Here is a 23,501-nt window from a genome sequence, read left to right on the forward strand (position 1 = left end):
GCTCATGTGTACAGACACGTACAGGACAGACATACACAAGCTGAGAGCAGACATTACTGCTATGCACATATATTCATATACTACACAAGTTCACTCTTGCATACAAAATTACATCTTTACTTGCATCTAATAATCCAGACAATCTGATAATCCAGAATTTCTTTTCAGCACAGAGTATGAGAATAATCTTATATTTTATAAAAACAAAACCAGAAGATTGAGCAGAGAGATGGAATGATATAATAATTCCACAGTGGTGGTTCTGTGGGTGGTGGAGAGAGCGGGACACGTAGCCTGCTCCTCTGTGGTCATACACGTATCACTAGGCCGTGGTGGTCCGTCATGTCCCCTTTCGGTCCTAACACATTGAGGCCGGCTTCTCCCTGGCGCAGATGAGGCATGCCCATACATAATGAACACTAAAAGACATAACATGATACTAAAAGACCCCTAGAGACCCCTATAGAGGAGAAACCCCCTCATTCCATCATGTCACAATAATGTGGCTGCCTCCCTATACCTCCATAAATTCAGGATTGGGCTGGAAAAGAGTAGAATAAAAATGTCCAGTGTATCCTAATGTTCTACCATAGACCCCATATGTGCTGTGTTCCCTGTACATTATACGTATCTCCTAATCTGGGCAGAACGTACGAGTGTGAAAACCTGTGTATCCCAAATATCAGTGACCCCGTCCGGGACAACTAGGAAATGTGCCCCTACAAGAAAGGAAACCGCTTCATCTATCTATGAACTATCTATCCATCTATTATCTATCTATTACCTATCTATTATCTATCTATATTATCTTTCATTCTATCTATCTATTATCTATCTATCTATCTATTATCTATCTATTATCTATCTATCTATCTATTATCTATTATCTATCTATCTATCTATCTATTATCTATCTATTATATATCTATCTATCTATTATATATCTATTATGTATCTATCTATTATCTATGAACTATCTATCTATTATCTATATATGTATATATTATCTATCTATTATCTATCTATCTATCATCTATTATCTATCTATTATATATCTATTATGTTTCTATCTATTATCTATATATTATCTATCTATCTATCATCTATCTATTATCTATCTATCTATCATCTGTCTATTATCTATCTATCTATATATCTATCTATCTATTATCCATCTATATTATCTATCATTCTATCTATTATCTATCTATTATATATCTATTATATATCTATCTATTATGTATCTATCTATTATCTATCAACTATCTATTATCTATCTTTTATCTATCTATCTATCTATCTATCTATCTATCTATCTATCTATCTATCTATCCATTATCTATCTATCTATTATCTATCATTCTATCTATTATCTATTCTATATCTATCTATCTATCATCTATCTATTATCTATTATATATATATATATATATATATATATATATATATTATCGTATCTATCATCTATTATCTATGTATTATCTATGTCTGTCTCTCTTTCTATCCGTGCCTTTATCTATTACCCCCCGCCTCTCCCCTATACCTCCTGTGCCGCTCACATATATATTCTCTATACATACACAGCCACATACAGAATACAGATCGGGTCGATAGAGATTATTTCAAAGACAAAACTGCAATATTGCAACAAGTTAATCCCTTTTTACTGTGCATTTAAGCCCCAATAAATCTTGTTGCCCAGCAGTGGGGTCTCTCTCCTGGGGCATCGGTCTTGTTGGAGAGGTCTTTGATAACATGGCTAACCACATGCCCAGAGGGACCATTAATCACTGCGGCCATGGCACTACACTCCATCCCTCTCAGACCAGGAGCCCCTGGTAATTAAGGTGCATTAATGATCCTGGGATCCCTGTGCAGAGCAGCCGGCCCCTCGGCCGCTGCGCCGCCCCCCTGCTATCATCCACAGATTCCCATCAGGACCGGTCACTTCTTACAATGCGGCAAGTTTACAGAATTTTCTGTTCTGTTCTTGCACATTAGTGAAATTGGATCAATTCTGTCTCAGTTCATTTATGGGGAGGGAGGAAGGGAAGAAGGGAAGGAGGGAAGGGGGGAAGGGGGGCACAGACAGTCCTGGCATCATCATCATCATCATCATCATCATCATCATCCTGGCTGATTTCATACCAGAGCAAGAAAAACAAGGCTGCTCACTGTAGATGGCAGTGCGCCCCCAGTAATGTCCCCGCACAGCCCTGCCTGTCATCAGCCTGCTCCTGTCACCTCTGTACTTCTGATTTCCAGCAGTGTCCTATGGCTCATAGGTCATGCTGAGACTTGTGGTGAATCCATCTATCCATTCCTTATCTATCTGTCATTTATCATCTCCATGGATTATTCAGTAATAAGGTCAGGAGACTATGGAATAAACATTTAGGGACCATATGAAAAGTATCAGATCTATCTATTTATCTATGTATTATATATCTATAATTTATATATAATCTATCTATCTATCTATCTACCAATCTCCACGGATTATTCCGCACCTATGGATTCAGCCCAGACAGAATAGGTTTGATGAGCCCATCTTTGGGGGGATACATTGGGGGGAACCAGTCCCCTTCCCCAATCCAATTAATATCACTTGCAACTTTTAGAAAGATCAATGATTTTTTTTGCTGCAGCGCCTCTTCAGGTGAAAAGATGAATGACACTGCCTCCCTAAGATGGAACAAGCATTGGTGGCTCCATTACTTTCGCCCGATCTCCGTTCATTGGAGATCCGAGCCCCACACACAGTCACATCTATAAACATTTCCATATTCTGCACATTCGTTTTTTTAAATATATATATTTTTTAAATTTCATTATATATATATATATATTTTGGTCATTCGGATAATTTATTCCTAGAAATATCTAACCCGATCCCAGGAAGAACAGTTGTCACATTCCGAGGAGACCACTGGCGGATGTGAAATGGAGCAGGGGGCGGATTAACCCCTTCTAGTCGTGGGTCGCCGAAACACAACAGCTGCGCATGTGATACATTAACCCCTCCCTTCCCGCCACCTGCAACAGATTGTTTTACAAAAAACTGTATCCCCATCCTTTCCTCAATAAATGCAATAACTGAGAATAAGTAAGAATGCAATTTTTTTTTTTCCCCTCTCGGTTGGGACATTAATTCATTTCTTGTTCATTTGCATGCCGGAAACCTCCTTAGAAATCAACCGCTGCGGACATACTGAGCGTTTAGAGGGACGCCAAGTCCACCTATAGCAATCAGCTCCTTTCACGGATTCTATTTGGACTTGATTCTGTTGCCATAGGAACATAGAAATTAAAGGAAGAGCTTTAAATTATAAGGGGATGCTGTTTTTTTTTTTAATAGTCAATCTGGTGGTACATATAGCGCGAGGGGTTAAATGTTCCTGCATTGAAACTAGCCTCAAACATTTCCATCACCTCTTTTATTATAAGGGAAAAAAAAGTCAATAGGAAATGCTGCATTAGTCGCTGACTACTACTCTGGGAAAAGTCATATAAAGGCAATTCCCCCCCCCCCAAAAAAAAAGCAGCCATCAACATAAGTCCTATGTATGGGACCCAATAATAAATATGCATCATCCATGCATTGAGTGATGGATCTGATTTATCCTAGCGGCAAGTTTCATCTCTCCCAAAATGTCTCTTTACAGACCCCCTGCAAAACTGAGCTTCCCATCAATAGGACCATCAAAGCCGGATCCCAATACATCCCACAAACCTGCGAACATGTAGCAGAGCTGAAACCGTTGCAAAAGCTGAATCAATAAGTTCACCATACTTTGAGCCAAATTATTTTTTTATATATTTTTTAATTTATATATATATATATATATATATATATATATACACATTATATATATATATATATATATATATATATACATTTTTATATATTTTTTAATATATATATATATATATATATACACATTTTTTATATATTTTTTAATATATATATATATACACATGTTTTATATATTTTTTTATATATATATACATTTTTTATATATTTTTTAATATATATATATATACACATTTTTTATATATTTTTTAATATATATATATATATATATATATATATACATTTTTTATATATTTTTTATATATATATATTTTTTATTTTATTTTTTTGCTGCAAACAAAACACACATTTAACCCACATTTCAACAAGTGAGAACTGGATGTCCCCCTCTCCTCCCCCCCCCCCCCACCATCACTTCCAAAGCAACAACCATCCGAGAACCCATCCAGATCTGCAGCACTGACCTGCTGGAAATAATCTACTGCTGACCCAGCAACCATCCATCTATGCCTAAATCAAGGCTGTTTAATTTTCTTTTTTTTTTTTAATGCTGGAGCACCATTACTGCAGCTGTAACGGCAGGAGGCAGAAAGAATATAAAGGGAGAAAATATCTGCCATCGATTTATCGGACACCACTCTGCAAATATTGTAAATGCTATTTTTATTTTATTTTATTTTTTTTGTGTGTGTGTCTCCTTTTTTTTTTCCCTTTTTTAAACATGGTAGTTTACAAAAAAAAAAAAAAAGAAGAAAAAAAGAAAGAAATGGACGGTGGTACCTCATTTTTTTTTTTAACACTCTCCTGAATATAGACAAATCTTCTGAAATAGTTGTTGTCATTGTTTTGTTTATGTTTGCTTTTTGTTTGTTTACATCTCGGACACAATAAAGCTAAAAATGTCAAGTCTTTTTTTTTTTTTTTCCCAATAGATCCCTCATGGTTGCCAGTCAGGGAGTGTTATCAGAATAACAAAAAAATTAAAATAAAATAAAATAAAAATAATAATAATAAAAGCACAAGGATTCATCCAGCTGGTTGTCATTGTTATTTGGTTACATAATGTTTCACAATTATTTCCCAAGTGAAAGGTTTTTTTTTGTTTTTTTTTTTTTGTTTTTTTTTAATAAGACCATCACACCTCACACTCCCTGGCCGGCTGCTGGTGGCAGGAACAAGACCCATATTCGTTAATGATGACCAAAGCTCCTTCGATGTGGTTGGGTTTGTAATCAACATAGTATTCCTGGGCAGACATTGAAGCCATTTGATGCATGGTCTGTTTTTGCTTTTGCTTCCTTCGTTGTGTCACAAAGCACTGCCTCAACTGTCTCAGGCTGGCAGGAAAGCACTTCCAAGAAACATACAACATCAAAACCACAATGAGGAAGGAGAAGATCAATGCCATGGTCCCTGTGACCACCTTATGGATCTGGACTGTGTTCTCAGGGTGCTCACTGGGCAAGGTGGCCATGAGGTTGTCTGTGGTCTTTTCCCCTTCTGTATCTTGGACATCATAGATGGTGGTGGTGATGGTGGCACTGTTGTTCAAAGCTGTAGAAATGGCATTAGCACTGGTGGGATCTGCTGGGTCCTCACATAGGTGGAAAGCATAGACCGCATCCAGAACATCCTCTCCTTGAGCGTACTCAGGGGTGGTACATAGCATGTTGCCATCATACCTACCCTTGAAGTTGCTCAGCCAGGAGGCCAAGGAGCACACATTCCTTCCACAGTCCCAGCTGTTCCCAGCCAGGGTGATGCTGGTCAGAGACTTCCAAGAGTTGAGGATTCTAGAATCAATGTAGGTGAGGCGGTTGGAATCTAGATGGAGGGATTCCAGGTGAGGGACACTTTCAAAAACATGAGGTTCCATGTACTCGATCTCGTTGCCAGAGAGATCCATCTTGGTCAATTTCCACACCCAGTCCAAAGAGTTAACTACAATAGTCACTTTGTTCTTCCTCATGAAGAGGGAGTGTAGGGAGAGAAGTCTGGGGAAATGGGCTAAATTCACCTTGACCAAGTCATTGTGCTCCAGGTGGAGCTCGGAGAGCTTGAACAAGCCTGCAAAAGAGTTCCTGGCCAAGCTCTTCAGCTGATTGTATCCCAAATCTAGGAACTCCAGACTGCGACAGTCCTGGAAGATCCTCACTGGCACGAACTTGATGGCGTTGTATCTCAGCTGGAGACTGGTCAGTTTGCGCAAGCCATGGAAGAGATCCGGTGCCAAGCCTTGGAGGTTGTTGTTGGATAGATCCATACTGCGTAGATTTGGCAAGGGTCGGAAGGTGTGGTTGGCCAGATGGGCTATTTTATTAGAACTGAGGGTGAGTTCTTTGACCCGACGCAGTTTTTGGAAGGCGTTGACCTCCACCGTGTCGATGAGGTTGTGGTCCAGGTAGAGCCAGGTGAGCTGCATTAACCCCGTGAACTGTCCATCCTGCAGCTCGCCCAGGCTGTTGTATCGCAGCGACAAGCCCATCACCCCCGACAGATTGCCAGGCAGCTCGGTGACGTTCTGCGACTCGCAGTACAGAAACCTGCCCTCGCAGCGACACACGCGTGGACAGCCACTATTCACCAGGGGGAGCATCCTAAGGACTATGCCCAGCGCGCACAGTATTAACCCCGGGGGCTTTCTCAACATCCAGTTTAAACAGAGACCAAGGAGAAGGAAATCCATTAGCAAACGCGTTTCCGAGGCTCCTCCAGAATGTCCATTGAAATCGTCGCCAATGTCTACATCATATTGGAATAAGATACATGTCATAGGTCAGCAGCAGCGAGATGGGGGCATGCAAGCAGTTAAAGTTCACGCAGATAGGTGGCTGGGGGGTCACTGGTGGGCTTTCTCATGTTAATGGAAAAAAAAAAGGAGAAAAATAGAAAAGGGGGGTCATGAAAGAATTGAATTAAAAAAGTCTCTTACCCACCCTTCTTTTCCAGAGAGTGACAAGCTCCATTCAGCTGCTTGCTTTGTGATTTTTTTTTTTTTTTTTGGCTAATTAGATGCAGGTCTCAAAAAAAGGACCCCAGTGTGCTGGTAACACAGCGCTGGCAGCCGGACAATGCCCCCCTATGCTGGGTCTCAATGAGCTGAAAGGGAGCGAGGGTGGGCAGAGGGGACTGGGGGTCCCGGGGAGCCGACTTGTAGGACCCTCAAGGATCTCGGTGGGTTCCCTGCGGTTAAGATCGCGACATTCTGGAAGGAAGTCCAAACTCTTTGCTAAGAAGGAAACCGCCAACGTCCATCATCTGGGGAGAAGCTCAGCGTCCATCATCTGCTGGATGTAGTCAGCAAAAAAATAAAAAAATAACAGCAGCCCCCCCTAAAGAGGAACAAATCCCCTCCAAAAACAGACGAGTGTCCTTCCGAGTCAGTACATGAGCGCAGGCATTGTCTGTGGTCTTGGTGCAAGGCTGGAATCCGGCAGGAGGCAGAGAGCAGAGTGTCAGCAGCGCGGGCGGCGAGAGTGTGAGCGGAGCGCAGACATGGGCAGGCGGGAAGGGGAGGGCGGGCACAGCACCGGAGGAGGGTGGTGCGCTCACTGCGGGCGGGGGAGGGTGGTGCGCGGACGGTGGAGCTGCGGCTGTGTGCAGGGGGTGACTGGGGCGAGCACACACAGGGGGTCACTGTAAGCGTCTCTTACCGGAGGGGGGATTACCTGTGTAGCCGGGCACACCGGCAGCTACCGGCTAGCAGTCTGTCCATCTATCATCTATCCATTCATTCATCTATCCAAGTAGTGTGCCTATATGTTATCTTCCCCTCTCTCTCACATTCTATCTATCTATCTATCTATCTATCATCTATCTATCTATCTATCTATCTATCTATCTATCTATCTATCTATCTATCTATCATCTATCTATTATCTATCTATCTATCTATCTATCTATCTATCTATCTATCTATCTATTATCTATCTATTATCTATCTATCTATCTATCTATCTATCTATCTATCTATCTATCTATTATCTATCTGTTATCTATCTATTATCTATCTATCTATCTATCTATCTATCTATCTATCTATCTATCTATCTATTATCTATCTATCTATCTATTATCTATCTATCATCTATCTATCATCTATCTATCTATCTATCTATCTATCTATCTATCTATCTATCTATCTATCTATCTATTATTTATTATCTATCTATTATCTATCTATCTATTATCTATCTATTATCTATCTATCTATTATCTATCTATCTATTATCTATCTATTATCTATCTATTATCTATCTATCTATCTATCTATCTATCTATCTATCTATCTATCTATCTATCTATTATCCATCTATCTATTATCTATCCATTATCTATCTATCTATCTATCTATCTATCTATCTATCTATCTATCTATCTATCTATCTATCTTTCTTTCTAGCTCATATCTCACCTCCGTCTAATATCTGCTTTCCTTATCTTTTTTCTCCTTTTTTTCGGTTTTGCTCATATCTCTATCTATATATCCATCCACTTCCTTCCTTTCTTCCCTCCTTCCATCTTTCTTTCCTCCATTCCTCTTTGCTTCCATTCATCCACTTACCCTTTCCTTCCTTCCTATTTCCTTCCCACCCATTCAGTTCTTTCTTTCTTTCTTTCTTTCTTTCTTTCTTTCTTTCTTTCTTTCTTTCTTTCTTTCTTTCTTTCTTTCTTTCTTTCTTTCTTTCTTTCTTTCTTTCTTTCTTTCTTTCTTTCTTTCTCTTTCTTTCCTTTTCTTTCTTATCCATCCATTTCTTTCCCTCTTTCATCCATCTTTCATCTCTTCATCCATCCACCTATCTATCTCCCTATTATCTATCTATCTATCTATCTATCTATCTATCTATCTATCTATCTATCCATCCATCCATCATCCATCTCTCCATCCATCATTCATCTATCCACCATCCCTCCATCTATCCATACTCCTTCCATCATCCATCCATCATCCAACCATCCTCCATTCATCATCCATCCTTCTGCCATCCTCCATTCATCATCCATCCCCCTTCCATCATCCATCCATCATTCATCCACCCACCATCCATCTATCCATCCATCTATCCATCCTCCATTCATCATCCATCCATCCTCCTTACATCATCCATCCTCCTTCCATCATCCATCCTCCATTCATCATCCTTCCATCATCCATCCATCATCATCCATCCACCCACCCATCATCCATCCATAAATCATCCATACATACATCCATCGATTAATCCATCCATCATCCACCATCCATTCATCCACCATCCATCATCCATCCACCATCCATCCATCTATCCATCCCTTGCAGTGATTTAGCACACGCTGCCATTATCCTGATGGCCATGTAATTATCCCCTGGGCGGATGGGGGCTGGGTTTGGGGTCCCGGGTGGGGGCTGCTGTGAGTTACGGCCCCTGTGTAGATCTCAGCCCTCTGGAGCCGGTGTCCAGCTCTACTGACAGCGGAGCTCTTCAGCTACAGCCTACCCGGAGATGCTGACGACCACCACTACCGCTCCGAGGCTTCGGGCAGGGTCTCCTCAGCCCCTGATCGCACCCCTGTGCTGTCTCCTGGACACAATGCGGTCACCCCCTGACACCGAGCAGCAGGAATACAGGGACCCCCGGCACAGAGGACCCCCAGCCCCACACAGCCGGGTCACAGCAGCTCTGCACGGGTCTCTGGCGTCTCTGCAGCATGGGACATTGTGCTGGGGGGAGGCAGGGGCAGTGACTGGGGGGAGGCAGGGGCAGAGAGACATGTACAGGCAGTGTGTGGGGAGATACATGTATATAGTGTTTATGTATGTGTGATATACTGTGTGTAATGTTTATATGTGTATTCATATGTCTGTGGAGTCTGTATGATATATATATATATATATATATATATATATATATATATATATATATATATACTGTACACATACACAAACACACACGCCAGCATTCTATATATACAGTATATAACGTTTTTCTCAATGCCATTTTCTGAGGGTGCAGATCATCTAAATGTGCTGCCCATGTCAAACATTATCACTCCATAAACTTAGGAACACAAAATCCTTCCTTCCTTCCTTCCTTCCTTCCTTCCTTCCTTCCTTCCTTCCTTCCTTCCTTCCTTCCTTCCTTCCTCCCTCCCTCCCTCCCTCCCTCCCTCCCTCCCTCCCTCCCTCCCTCCCTCCCTCCCTTCCTTCCTTCCTTCCTTCCTTCCTTCCTTCCTTCCTTCCTCCCTCCCTCTCTCCCTTCCTTCCTTCCTTCCTTCCTTCCTTCCTTTCTTCCTTCCTTCCTTCCTTCCTTCCTTCCTTCCTTCCTTTCTTCCTTCCTTCCTTCCTTCCTTCCTTCCTCCCTCCCTCCCTCTCTCCCTTCCTTCCTTACTTCCTTCCTTCCGTGGGAAGAGGAGATAAGAGGGGAGTAGAGTAGGAGATCTTGTGAGGATCGGAGGTTGCGTGTAGGTAAGTACCGGGAGACGAGGTCACAGATGTATGGAGGAGACAGGTTGTGGATGGCTTTGTACGTCATGGTTAGGGTTTTGTACTGGAGTCTCTGGGCAATGGGGAGCCAGTGAAGGGATTGACAGAGGGGAGAGGCCGGGGAATAGCGGGGGGACAGGTGGATTAGTCGGGCAGCAGAGTTTAGAATAGATTGGAGAGGTGCGAGAGTGTTCAAGGGGAGGCCACAGAGCAGGAGGTTGCAGTAGTTAAGGCGAGAGATGATGAGGGCATGGACTAGGGTTTTTGCAGATTCTTGGTTGAAGAATGTACGGATCTGTAAAATATTTTTGAGTTGAAGTCAGCAGGAAGTGGATATGTGGTTTGAAGGAGAGATCAGCGTCAAGGATTACCCCGAGGCAGCGAGCTTGTGGGACTGGGGAGAGTGGGCAGCCATTTACTTTAATGGATAAGTCTTTTGGGGGATTGAGTGAGATGGGGAAAGACGATGAATTCTGTTTTATCCAGTTTCAGAAATCTAGCGGAGAAGAAGGATGAAATAGCGGACAGACATTGAGGGATTCTGGTTAGTAGGGTGGTGATATCTGGTCCAGAGATGTAGATCTGTGTGTCATCAGCATAGAGATGATACTGAACGCCGTGAGATTCTATGAGCTGTCCCAGGACAAAGGTGTAAATGGAGAAGAGCAGGGGTCCAAGGACTGAACCTTGCAAGACTCCGACAGATAGAGGGCGAGGTGAGGAGTTGGTGTGTGAGTGGGAGATGCTGAATGTCTGGTCTGTTAGGTATGATGAGATCCAGGATAGGGCCAACGCTGTGATGCCAAGAGATGAGAGGGTCTGGAGTAATAGGGAATGGTCCACTGTGTCAAAGGCAGAGGACAGGTCCAGGAGGAGGAGGACAGAGTAGTGTCACTTGGCTTTGGCGGATAATAGGTCATTGGTGACCTTAGGGCAGTTTCAGTGGAGTGGTGCGGCCAGAGGCCAGATTGTAAGCAGTCGAAGAGGGAGCAGGAAGAGAGGTGGGTGGACAGTTCAAGATGGACGTGTTGTTCCAGTAGTTTTGAGACATAGGGGAGAAGTGATATGGGGCGATAGCTAGATGTAGAAGATTGGTCAAGAGAGGGCTTTTTGAGGATAGATGTGACTGAGGCCTGTTTAAGGCTTGAGGGGAAATCACCAGTTGTTAGTGATAGGTTGAAGAGATGGGTTAGGGTTGGGATGAAGACTGTGGCGAGGTTTGAGATTAAGTGGGATGGGATTGGGTCAGGTGGTGAGATGTGATCTTGAGAGTAGAGTGGAGAGTCGATCTTCTATAATGCTGGAGAAGTTGGATTTGGAGGTGGAGGGCTGGGCAGTTAGGAGGAAGGGCTCAGGGGGTTGTTGATAGTGTTGAGCATTCCGATACCGCAAGTATCGGGTATCGGCCGATACTTGCGGTATCGGAATTCCGATACCGAGATCCGATATTTTTGTGATATCGGGTATCGGTATCGGAAGTGTAAAATAAAGAATTAAAATAAAAAATATTGTTATATTCACCTCTCCGGCGGCCCCTGGACATCAGCGGGAGGATCCGGCGTCCGGCACGGCTTCTTTCTTCAAAATGCGCGCCTTCAGGACCTGTGGAATGACGTCCCGGCTTCTGATTGGTCGCGTGCCGCCCATGTGACCGCCACGCGACCAATCAGAAGCCGCGACGTCATTCCTCAGCTAAAGTCCTAGAATGAGCGCCTTCTAGGACCTGAGGAATGACGTCGCGGCTTCTGATTGGTCGCGTGGCGGTCACATGGGCGGCACGCGACCAATCAGAAGCCGGGACGTCATTCCACAGGTCCTGAAGGCGCGCATTTTGAAGAAAGAAGCCGTGCCGGACGCCGGATCCTCCCGCTGATGTCCAGGGGCCGCCGGAGAGGTGAATATAACAATATTTTTTATTTTAATTCTTTATTTTACACTTTAATATGGATCCCAGGGCCTGAAGGAGAGTTTCCTCTCCTTCAGACCCTGGGATCCATGAGGATACCTTCCGATACTTGATGTCCCATTGACTTGTATTGGTATCGGATATCGGTATCGGCGATATCCGATATTTTTCGGGTATCGGCCGATACTATCCGATACCGATACTTTCAAGTATCGGACGGTATCGCTCAACACTAGTTGTTGACCAAACCTGTCTCTGATGTTCTCAATCTTCTGCTTGAAAAATGAGGCAAACTCTTCAGCTGAGAAGAGTGGAGAGGGAGATGGTGCTGGGGAACGGAGGAGAGAATTGAAGGTGTTGAATACCTGTTTAGGGTTGTGAGACAGGGAGGATATGAGAGATGAGAAGTAGGTTTGTTTAGCTGTGGCGAGTGTGGCCTTGAAGGTAGTGAAGGACTGTTTGCGATGAAGTGCTCATTGGAGCGGGATCTTTTCCATCTCCGCTCAGCAACCCTGGAAGCCCGTCTCAGTTCTTTGGTCAGGCTGGTGTGCCAGGGGTGTCTATTGATTTTGCGAGCTTTGGTATGTGTGAGAGGGCAACCGATTTCAGAGCTGCAGCTATTGTGGTGTTATATAGAGCGGCAGCGGTATCCGCATTGTGCAAGGAACTTATGTCTGTAAGCGGGAGAAGGGAGTCAGACAATGAGTGTAGATCGAGGTGTTTAAGATTTCTGCGAGGGTGTGTGAGTTTGTGGAGTGGGGATTGTGGACCTGGAGAGGAGAGGGAAGAGAATGTAAGTAGGTTGTGTCAGAAAGAGGTGAGTTAGGGAGGTTGGATAGGGAGTAGAGGTGGGTGAAGATGAGGTCCAGTGTGTGGCCATGTTTGTGAGTGGCTGCAGAAGACCATTGAGTGAGGCCGAAGGAGGAAGTGAGAGATAGAAGTTTAGTGGCAGCAGAGAGGGAAGTGTCAACGGGGATGTTAAAGTCACCCAAGATGATAGTGGGATGTCAGCGGAGAGGAAATGAAGTAGCCAGGTGGTGAAGTGGTCGAAGAAGGTGCTGGCTGGCCCTGTGGGGTGGTAAATGACAGCCAGTTGGAGGGGGAGTAGATGTGCACGGAGTGCACCTCAAAGGAATGGAGGGTAACAGAGGGTGGCAGTGGGATTGGGGTGAAGGAGCAGTTATCTGACAGGAGAAAACCAACTCCTCCGCCATGCTTGCTGCTGGGGCTGGGAGTGTGGGGTTAGTTGATAGACGTACCAAGAGAATACTAGGAGCAGAGGTAATAAGTCTGTGTGGAAAGCTGAGGGACGAACCAAGTGAATACTTTCTATGATTAGATGTCTGTGTTTGTTCGGGTATGGCATCGAAATGGTCCGAGTGTCAACAGTGTTTTATCAGTGTTTGGTCAGTGCGTCATCAGTATTTGTTCATTGTATGTTCAGTGTTTGGTCTGTGTATAATCACTGTTTGGTCAGTGTATTGTCAATGTTTGGTCCGTGTATCATCATCAGTGTTTAATCCATGCATCATCAGTGTTTTGTCCGTGTATTATCAGTGTTTGGTCAATGTATCATCAGTGTTTAGTCAGTGTATCATCAGTGTTTGGTCAGTGTGTCATCAGTGTTTGGTCAGTGTGTCATCAGTGTTTGGTCATTATATCATCAGTGTTTGGTCAGTGTATCATAAGTGTTTGGTCCATGTATCATCAATGTTTGGTCAGTGTATCATCAATGTTTCGTCAGTGTATAATCAGTGTTTAGTCAATGTATCATCATTGTTTTTTACATATCGTTAAATAAATTAATTACAAAAATTTTCATAACCATTATAATGTTAATCATGGGCGACACAAAAATTTTGGACTGATGTCTGTGATTTTCATGGTCCAATATTCTTGTACTAGTGTAACCACTGATTTTTAAATAAATAAATAAAAAATACCTTTCTTTCCCTCCCTCACCACCCATGTCCTCTTTTTTGAAGCCATTTCAAAAGACTGACCGTCACATCCAAACATAGACTAAGTGTGAACAGGTGCTGAACCTAGAGTCGCCAACTCATATATAGTCAAATAAATAAGGCAGCACACTGCAGCGCTAAAACATGCAAACATGAAACACAAAAATAAAAAAACAAAAATTGAACTGCATTACTGCACTAGAAATATGAAAAATGAAAATTTTTCATATTTCTAGTGCAGTAATGCAGTTAAATTTTTGTGTTTCATGTTTGCATGTTTTAGCGCTACAGTGTGCTGCCTTATTTATTTGACTCTTTTTTGAAGCTGACAGCTGACTTCGGCGAGCGACAGGAACGTGTGACGTCATTGACATGTGCCCCATCACATGTGCGCCGATGTCAGCTGCCGGCCTCTGATTGGCTGGCAACGTGTATTGTGGCACATGGACCCGATGTGTCTGTACACTGCAATACTCTTCAAAAGCCTGTAACTAACCTGGCCCGATCGATGTGGACGTTACACCGCTGCTTACTACATGTTTTATCCTGTGAGACTCTGGAGACTCATCTCTCCCTCTTGCTAGTGCTGACACAATCTATTTAGTTCTTTCTCATATTTCTGCAGCACTGATGTACAAAGGTTTCCTGGCAGCACAGGAACAGTGCAGTGAATGCAGTACTGCAGGGTAATGGCTGTACTGAGCTTTTAAAACCCACCTTCAACATATGCCATTTGCAGACCGCTGACAGCCTCTAAGCTGTGGATTAGCTGGTAGCACAATGAGACTCTCTGCCTGCTGTCTGGTTGGGTCCAGGGCCATATTTGCCACTAGGCACTTGAGGGCATGTGCCTAGGGCGGAATGATGCGGGTGGCAATTTTCACAGAGAAAAAATGTACAACCTTGGGTAAATATAGAAGAGCTCACAGAAAAATCCCAAGAATTAAAAGTTAATCTTTATTAATTTATTAATATAGTCTTATAAAAGTATTAAATACCAACTATGTGCACAACAACACCATCACCAAGATTAACAACATACCATAGGAAAGGCCAAGATAGTGCCAATCCCTACACTAAACTAAAAAACACCCTGCCTAACAGCGGAGGTTGGCACCCTATAACACCTGCGCAATGGCGCCCCCGCTCCTTGTCGACTCTCCCTGCTAACCCTAGTGGGCCCTACTGGGACAGGGAACAGAAAAGACAAATATTCAGTGCCTAACAAAAACAAACAGTGGGTCAATGTCAGTTACCCAGATTCCCTGTTTTGCTATCTGCACTAAAACTTCCTACCCGCGGGGGTCGGCACCCTAAATGCTAACGGTGCCCCCGCTCCACGATGGCTACACTAATCTGACCCTAGATCAAAGGGCAGGCAGGATGTTATATAGATAAATAAGAGCATATATCAAGAGGATATGTGATACCTGATTGATAATGGGGTGTCTTTTTTCATATATATACAGTGCTAATCGTTCATACTCCACATATTCTCAAGTTGTCTAAATTAGCATGTATTATAATAAATGATAAATAATCGATAATAAAAGAGATCATAAAGTTCAATGACTTGCGGGTGAACTGACCTCCCACATTTTGATGTCAATGATCCAGAGTATAAGCACATACTAAAAAGACACAATCCTCCTAAAGCCCCTTAGCCTAAACCAAATCAATATGGTCATATGAACATAACACAACCACGGTACCCCCTTCTTCAAACTCAACGCGTTTTCCCTCCGCATATAACAGGAGTTTCATCAGGAGTTTATCAAGTATATGTAAAGGGTTACTTAGCTTCCTTCATAAATGGTGCAGGTGAACCAAATAGTCAGTATCACCATCGGGCCGGTCCCTCATGGATATGATGCGGGTGGGCGGCACCTGAGCAAGTTTTATTTCTGTTTTCTTTTTTTAATTAAAGTCCGGGGTCACTTCCCGACCGGCTGCCCTCCCCAGCCGCCCGCCTGCCTGCCTCCCTCCCTCCTTCAAGACGTCATACTCAACCTACTCCAGCGATGCCTGGTCTCAGCGTCGGCAGCTCATCCTGTGTGAGCGGTCACGTGGTACCGCTCATTAAGGTGATGAATATGGATGCATATTCATAACCTTAATGAGCGGTATCTCATGACTGCTCACGCAGGAAGGAGGTGCTGCGCCGGGACAGAGATGGAGGGATGTTCAGCACGATGTGGGAAAGGTGAGTATGACAGCCAGGGAGGACGGGGGGGGGGGAAGATGAAGGAGGACGGGGAGCTGAGCCATGCAAGATGGGAGCGGGGAGCCGAGCCATGGATACAGAATGGGAAGGGGGTGAGATGAGCCATGCATACAGCATGGAAGGGGATGGGGAGATGAGCCATGCATACAGGATGGGAGGGGGAGATGAGCCATGCATACAGGATGGGAGGGGAGATGAGCCATGCATACAGGATGGGAGGGAGATGAGCCATGCATACAGGATGGGAGGAGGGGAGATGAGCCATGCATACAAAGGGGGAGGGGGAGATGAGCCATGCATACAGGATGGGAGGGGGGAGATGAGCCATGCATACAAGATGGGAGGGAGGGGGTCATTATGCAGTATGGAGCATCATGTGTGGCTATTATACTCTATGGAGCATCATATGTGGCCATTATACAGTATGGAGCATCATGTGTGGCCATTATACAGTACTGAGCATCATGTGAGGCCATTATACAGTATGGAGCACTGTGTGGCCATTATACAGTATGGAGCATCATGTGTGGCCATTATACAGTATGGAGCATCATGTGGGGCTATTATACAGTATGGAGCATCATGTGTGGCCATTATACAGTATGGAGCATCATGTGTGGCCATTATACAGTATGGAGCACTGTGTGGCCATTATACAGTATGGAGCATCATGTGTGGCAATTATACAGTATTGAGCATCATGTGGGGTTGTTATACAGTATGGAACACTGTGTTGCCATTTTTTTGTTTATAATTATTGTTTATGAAACAGTGTGATCAACAGTACTAAATGGGTGTGCTTGGGGCGTGGGTAAGGGTGTGACTAGTTGTGAAATGGGTGTGGTCAGAGACGTGGCCTAAAATTTGCCGCAACGCGCATAGCGCGCCGCAAACTTTATCCCTCTTCCCCTTCTTCAAAAGTTGGGAGGCATGATACCGCATTTGCCGGATCGCAGCAAGTGCCGCAAATGTCCACAAATCCCATAGGGAATGAATGAGGCCGAACCCAGTGTTGCCGTAAGTGATCCGTTACACGGCAGATGCGGAAAAACTGCTTGATCTGCTGCAAAAGGCGACTTACACATCAGTGATTGTTGCCAAAGTCACTGTCGATAGTGTCATACTCACCAAAGGGGGAGGCAGCACTAAAAGTGCCTAGGGCAGCAGAAACTCTACATACGGCCGTGGTTGGGTCCTTAGCTTTTTTCCTCCTCACTGGCTTGGTGGCTGGCTCGCTCTGTCGCTGCCACCACGTTATGAAGTTCAGTATGTTGGGAAGGGCATAGCTCTGTGCAGAACATCAGACTCACAGGAATTAATCAGTATGGAAACTGTTCAGCAGGCGAGGCTCATGTAGAGATAAGACGGGTTCAGCTTTGCCAAACTAAGACACAATTCACAAAAGGTGGGATGCATGTGGCACCTCTCCTGCAGGGAGCTTCTAATATAGGAATCACACTTTAGGGAGGGGACCAAGGAACGGGCCCACCGGAGATTCAACGGCACTCTGGTGTTCCAGTCTGAGTCTGCTCGGTCTCTGCTCCCCATCTCTCCAAGCCGTGAGGAACATACAGGTCTGCTCATCAATACAGATGTTCTCCTCTCTTATCTGATGGATGGAGACGGGCAGAGCTTTTATTGGGTATTTCTAAGAGAAAGAATGTCCGACAGGGGCCCACCGTCGGATACACCACTTCCCCGGTGGGCCAGTCCAAGCCTGTATATGTAGATAGATAAATGGTGTATAGATATGTTATAACACATGCATAAAGACATATATACAGGGTGGTCGAAAAGTAGGTGGACAGTATGTGTAATAGGGTTATGAAGATCAATATTTTTCACAATTTTTTGTTTTTGTTTTTAATGTCCGGAAATGTGACTGCCCCATTAAGGCCACTGTCAGCCATGAACGGAAAAGCTCCTTAATTTGCATAATTCTACATAATTAGGTTAGGACAGTGGTTTTCAGTCTTCTTCGGACTTCTTCGCATAGATGGCATGCTATCAGACCTCCTCAGCTGTTTCATCCATTGTGACATCACCACTGTGAGCCCTTATCGGCTGCCACAACTAGATAACTTGTCAACAGTATATATGACTCATTATTATCCCTACAATTTTTTTTCTGGCACTTTACTAAGAAAAATAAGAAAACTAAAAATGGTGTCTACTGCATTTGCATGTAAATGTGACCGTTGTAGCCTATTACTGGCTGTAGACTGTGCTTCCTGCTCTCTTTGGACAGACATGTGACTACTGTAGCCAATCACATGACACGGTTTGACTCAGTGATAGGATGTAGTGGTCACATGTCTGTCTAGACAGAGCAGGAAGCACAGACACCAGACAGAATCAAAAGAAAATTTGGGGCAGGAAAAATAGTGAGGATACAATTGCTTCCAAATATATTTTACACTATTCTCTGCATTTTTTAACCCCTTTAATGAGTAGTAAAACAGAAAAAAATAAATACAAGAGGAAAAGGTTGGCCCTGGACTACCGTAGCCTTGTGGAGTTGTCTCGTGAAGACAACCCTTCTCCATATGGACTGTTAGGGCATATGGATGTTATGAAGAGGTAACTTCACCAAAGAGAACCATGAAGAACCAAAGTGGAAAGAGGATCTAGCAAGAAAGAGAAGTTTCTGTTCTTGTTTTCGTTTCCCCTATGACTTTGGCTAAAAAAAAAATGCATCAAACACTGCAGTAACCCTTTTCCAAACAAATAAATGCATGGCCCTTCCTTACCTGTAATACTTCATTTCACCAGTAGGGGCACTCTTTTAAAACTTCCAACACAAAAGTGGCACCAAAAACTGCGTCTTGAATATATAAAAACTAATCAGCTGCCGCCATCGTATGGTGGTTAATGTCTTCAGCAATGGGAGCCATAGAGCCGAGGTGTTCAGCAGAGGTCACATGAGAACAGTGAGATTATGAGTTATTGCCGCTTCTACTGATGGTGTTTTTACATTTTTTTGCAGTGCATGAAAAAGACCTTACATTAATTAGTCTGAATTCATTAGGCAATCGTTCACGTACCTGAGAAATTGTACATAACACCCTTAATACTTTTAGCACCAAATAAAAATAAAACTGCTCTGCCTGGCACTGGAAGAGCAGATGACTTTGTCTCAGATCATGTTTGTCAATGAAAAAAAGACTGTCACACAATCTGCTCCGCTACACAGAGGACAAAACTCTGGGATTTTTTAATGTAAAGGGATATAAGAACTGCAGTTACATCATCAAAAGACATCCAGCCACCAAATGCCAGAATGTGAAAAATAAACTATATTCTGGACATAGGGGCAGTATTATAGTAGTTATATTCTTGTACATAGGGGCAGTATTATAGCAGTTATATTCTTGTACATAGGAGCAGTATTATAGTAGTTATATTCTTGTACATGGGGGCAGTATTATAGTAGTTATATTCTTGTACATAGGAGCAGTATTATAGTAGTTATATTCTTGTACATAGGAGCAGTATTATAGTAGTTATATTCTTGTACATAGGGGCAGTATTATAGTAGTTATATTCTTGTACATAGGGGCAGTATTATAGTAGTTATATTCTTATACATAGGGGCAGTATTATAGTAGTTATATTCTTGTACATAGGAGCAGTATTATAGTAGTTATATTCTTGTACATAGGAGCAGTATTATAGTAGTTATATTCTTGTACATAGGAGCAGTATTATAGTAGTTATATTCTTGTACATAGGAGCAGTATTATAGTAGTTATATTCTTGTACATGGGGCAGTATTATAGTAGTTATATTCTTGTACATAGGAGCAGTATTATAGTAGATATATTCTGGACATAGGGGCAGTATTATAGTAGTTATATTCTTGTACATAGGGCAGTATTATAGTAGTTATGTTCTTGTACATATGGGGCAGTATTATAGTAGTTATATTCTTGTACATAGGAGCATTATTATAGTAGTTATATTCTTGTACATAGGGGCAGTATTATAGTAGTTATATTCTTGCACATAGGGCAGTATTATAGTAGTTATATTCTTGTACATAGGGGCAGTATTATAGTAGTTATATTCTTGTACATAGGGGCAGTATTATAGTAGTTTTATTCTTGTACATGGGGGCAGTATTATAGTAGTTATATTCTTGTACATAGGGGCAGTATTACAGTAGTTATATTCTTGTACATAGGGACAGTAGTATAGTAGTTATATTCTTGTATATAGGGACAGTATTATAGTAGTTATATTCTTGTACATAGGAGCAGTATTATAGTAGTTATATTCTTGTACCTAGGAGCAGTATTATAGTAGTTATATTCTTGTACATAGGGGCAATATTATAGTAGGTATATTCTTGTACATAGGGGCAGTATTATAGTAGTTATATTCTTGTACATAGGTGCAGTATTATAGTAGTTATATTCTTGTACATAGGGGCAGTATTATAGTAGTTATATTCTTGTACATAGGAGCAGTATTATAGTAGTTATATTCTTGTACATAGGAGCGGTATTATAGTAGTTATATTCTTGTACATAGGGGCAGTAGTATAGTAGTTATATTCTTGTACATAGGAGCAGTATTATAGTAGTTATATTCTTGTACCTAGGAGCAGTAGTATACTAGTTATATTCTTGTACATAGGGGCAATATTATAGTAGTTATATTCTTGAACATAGGAGCAGTATTATAGTAGTTATATTCTTGTACATAGAGGCAGTATTATAGTAGTTATATTCTTGTACATAGGGGCAGTATTACAGTAGTTATATTCTTGTACATAGGGACAGTTATATAGTAGTTATATTCTTGTGCATAGGGGCAGTATTATAGTAGGTATATTCTTGTACATAGGGGCAGCATTATAGCAGATATATTCTTGTACATAGGGACAGTATTACAGTAGTTATATTCTTGTACATAGGGAGCAGTATTATAGTAGTTATATTCTTGTACATAGGGACAGTATTATAGTAGTTATATTCTTGTACATAGGAGCCCTATTATAGTAGTTATATTCTTGTACATAGGAGCAGTATTATAGTAGTTATATTCTTGTACATAGGAGCAGTATTATAGTAGTTATATTCTTGTACAAAGAGGCAGTATTATAGTAGTTATATTCTTGTACATAGGAGCAGTATTACAGTAGTTATATTCTTGTACATAGGAGCAGTATTATAGTAGTTATATTCTTGTACATAGAGGCAGTATTATAGTAGTTATCTTCTTGTACATAGGGGCAGTATTATAGTAGTTATATTCTTGTACATAGGGACAGTATTCTAGAAGTTATATTCTTGTACATAGGGACAGTATTATAGTAGTTATATTTTTGTACATAGGGACAGTATTATAGTAGATATATTCTTGTACATAGGGACAGTATTATAGTAGTTAAATTCTTGTACATAGGGAGCAGTATTATAGTAGTTATATTCTTGTACATAGGGGTGGTATTATAGTAGTTATATTCTTGTACATAGGAGCAGTATTATAGTAGTTATATTCTTGCACATAGGTGCAGTAATATAGTAGGTATATTCTTGTACATATGGGCAGTATTATAGTAGTTATATTCTTGTACATAGGGAGCAGTATTATAGTAGTTATATTCTTGTACATAGGGGCAGTATTATAGTAGTTATATTTTTGTACATAGGGGGCAGTATTATAGTAGTTATATTCTTGTACATATGGGCAGTATTATAATAGTTATATTCTTGTACATAGGGGCAGTATTATTGTAGTTATATTCTTGTACATAGGAGCAGTAGTATTGTAGTTATATTCTTGTATATAGGGGCAGTATTACATTAGTTATATTCTTGTACATAGGGAGCAGTATCATAATAGTTATATTCTTGTACATAGGAGCAGTATTATAGTAGTTATATTTTTGAATATAGGGGCAGTATTATAGTAGTTATATTCTTGTACATAGGGAGCAGTATCATAATAGTTATATTCTTGTACATAGGGGGCAGTATTATAGTAGTTATATTCTTGTACATATGGGCAGTATTATAATAGTTATATTCTTGTACATAGGGGCAGTATTATTGTAGTTATATTCTTGTGCATAGGAGCAGTATTATAGTAGTTATATTCTTGAATATAGGGGCAGTATTATAGTAGTTATATTCTTGTACATAGGGAGCAGTATCATAATAGTTATATTCTTGTACATAGGAGCAGTATTATAGTAGTTATATTCTTGTACATAGGAGCAGTATTATAGTAGTTATATTCTTGTACATAGGAGCAGTATTATAGTAGTTATATTCTTGTACATAGGGGCAGTATTATAGTAGTTATATTCTTGTACATAAGGGGCAGTATTATAGTAGTTTTATTCTTGTCCATAGGGGGCAGTATTATAGTAGTTGTATTCTTGTGCATAGAAGCAGTATTATAGTAGTTATATTCTTGTACATAGGAGCGGTATTATAGTAGTTATATTCTTGTACATAGGGGCAGTATTATAGTAGTTATATTCTTGTATATAGGAGCAGTATTATAGTAGTTATATTCTTGTACATGGGGGCAGTATTATAGTAGTTATATTCTTGTACATAGGGGCAGTATTACAGTAGTTATATTCTTGTACATAGGGACAGTAGTATAGTAGTTATATTCTTGTACATAGGAGCAGTAGTATAGTAGTTATATTCTTGTACCTAGGAGCAGTAGTATAGTAGTTATATTCTTGTACATAGGGGCAATATTATAGTAGTTATATTCTTGAACATAGGAGCAGTATTATAGTAGTTATATTCTTGTACATAGAGGCAGTATTATAGTAGTTATATTCTTGTACATAGGGGAAGTATTACAGTAGTTATATTCTTGTACATAGGGACAGTAGTATAGTAGTTATATTCTTGTACATAGGGGCAGTATTATAGTAGGTATATTCTTGTACATAGGGGCAGTATTATAGCAGATATATTCTTGTACATAGGGACAGTAATACAGTAGTTATATTCTTGTACATAGTGAGCAGTATTATAGTAGTTATATTCTTGTACATAGGGACAGTATTATAGTAGTTATATTCTTGTACATAGGAGCAGTATTATAGTAGTTATATTCTTGTACATAGGAGCAGTATTATAGTAGTTATATTCTTGTACATA

The 23,501-nt window shown here is 41.4% G+C and overlaps 2 protein-coding genes across 3 annotated transcripts in view; one reads left to right on the forward strand and one right to left on the reverse strand.

Annotated features, from left to right (window-relative positions):
• CTNNA2 (catenin alpha 2) overlaps nucleotides 1–23,501 on the forward strand; it is a 1,798,423-nt gene that overhangs the window by 434,405 nt on the left and 1,340,517 nt on the right. The window lies entirely within an intron of this gene.
• On the reverse strand, nucleotides 4,461–7,288 carry LRRTM1 (leucine rich repeat transmembrane neuronal 1). Its single transcript, XM_069745157.1, has one exon. The coding sequence runs from the start codon at nucleotides 6,585–6,587 to the stop codon at nucleotides 4,950–4,952; it is 1,638 nt and encodes a 545-aa protein (XP_069601258.1). The 5' UTR covers nucleotides 6,588–7,288; the 3' UTR covers nucleotides 4,461–4,949.

The sequence above is a fragment of the Ranitomeya imitator genome, chromosome 1, assembly GCF_032444005.1.
Source record: "Ranitomeya imitator isolate aRanImi1 chromosome 1, aRanImi1.pri, whole genome shotgun sequence".
NCBI classification, from domain to species: Eukaryota; Metazoa; Chordata; class Amphibia; order Anura; family Dendrobatidae; genus Ranitomeya; species Ranitomeya imitator.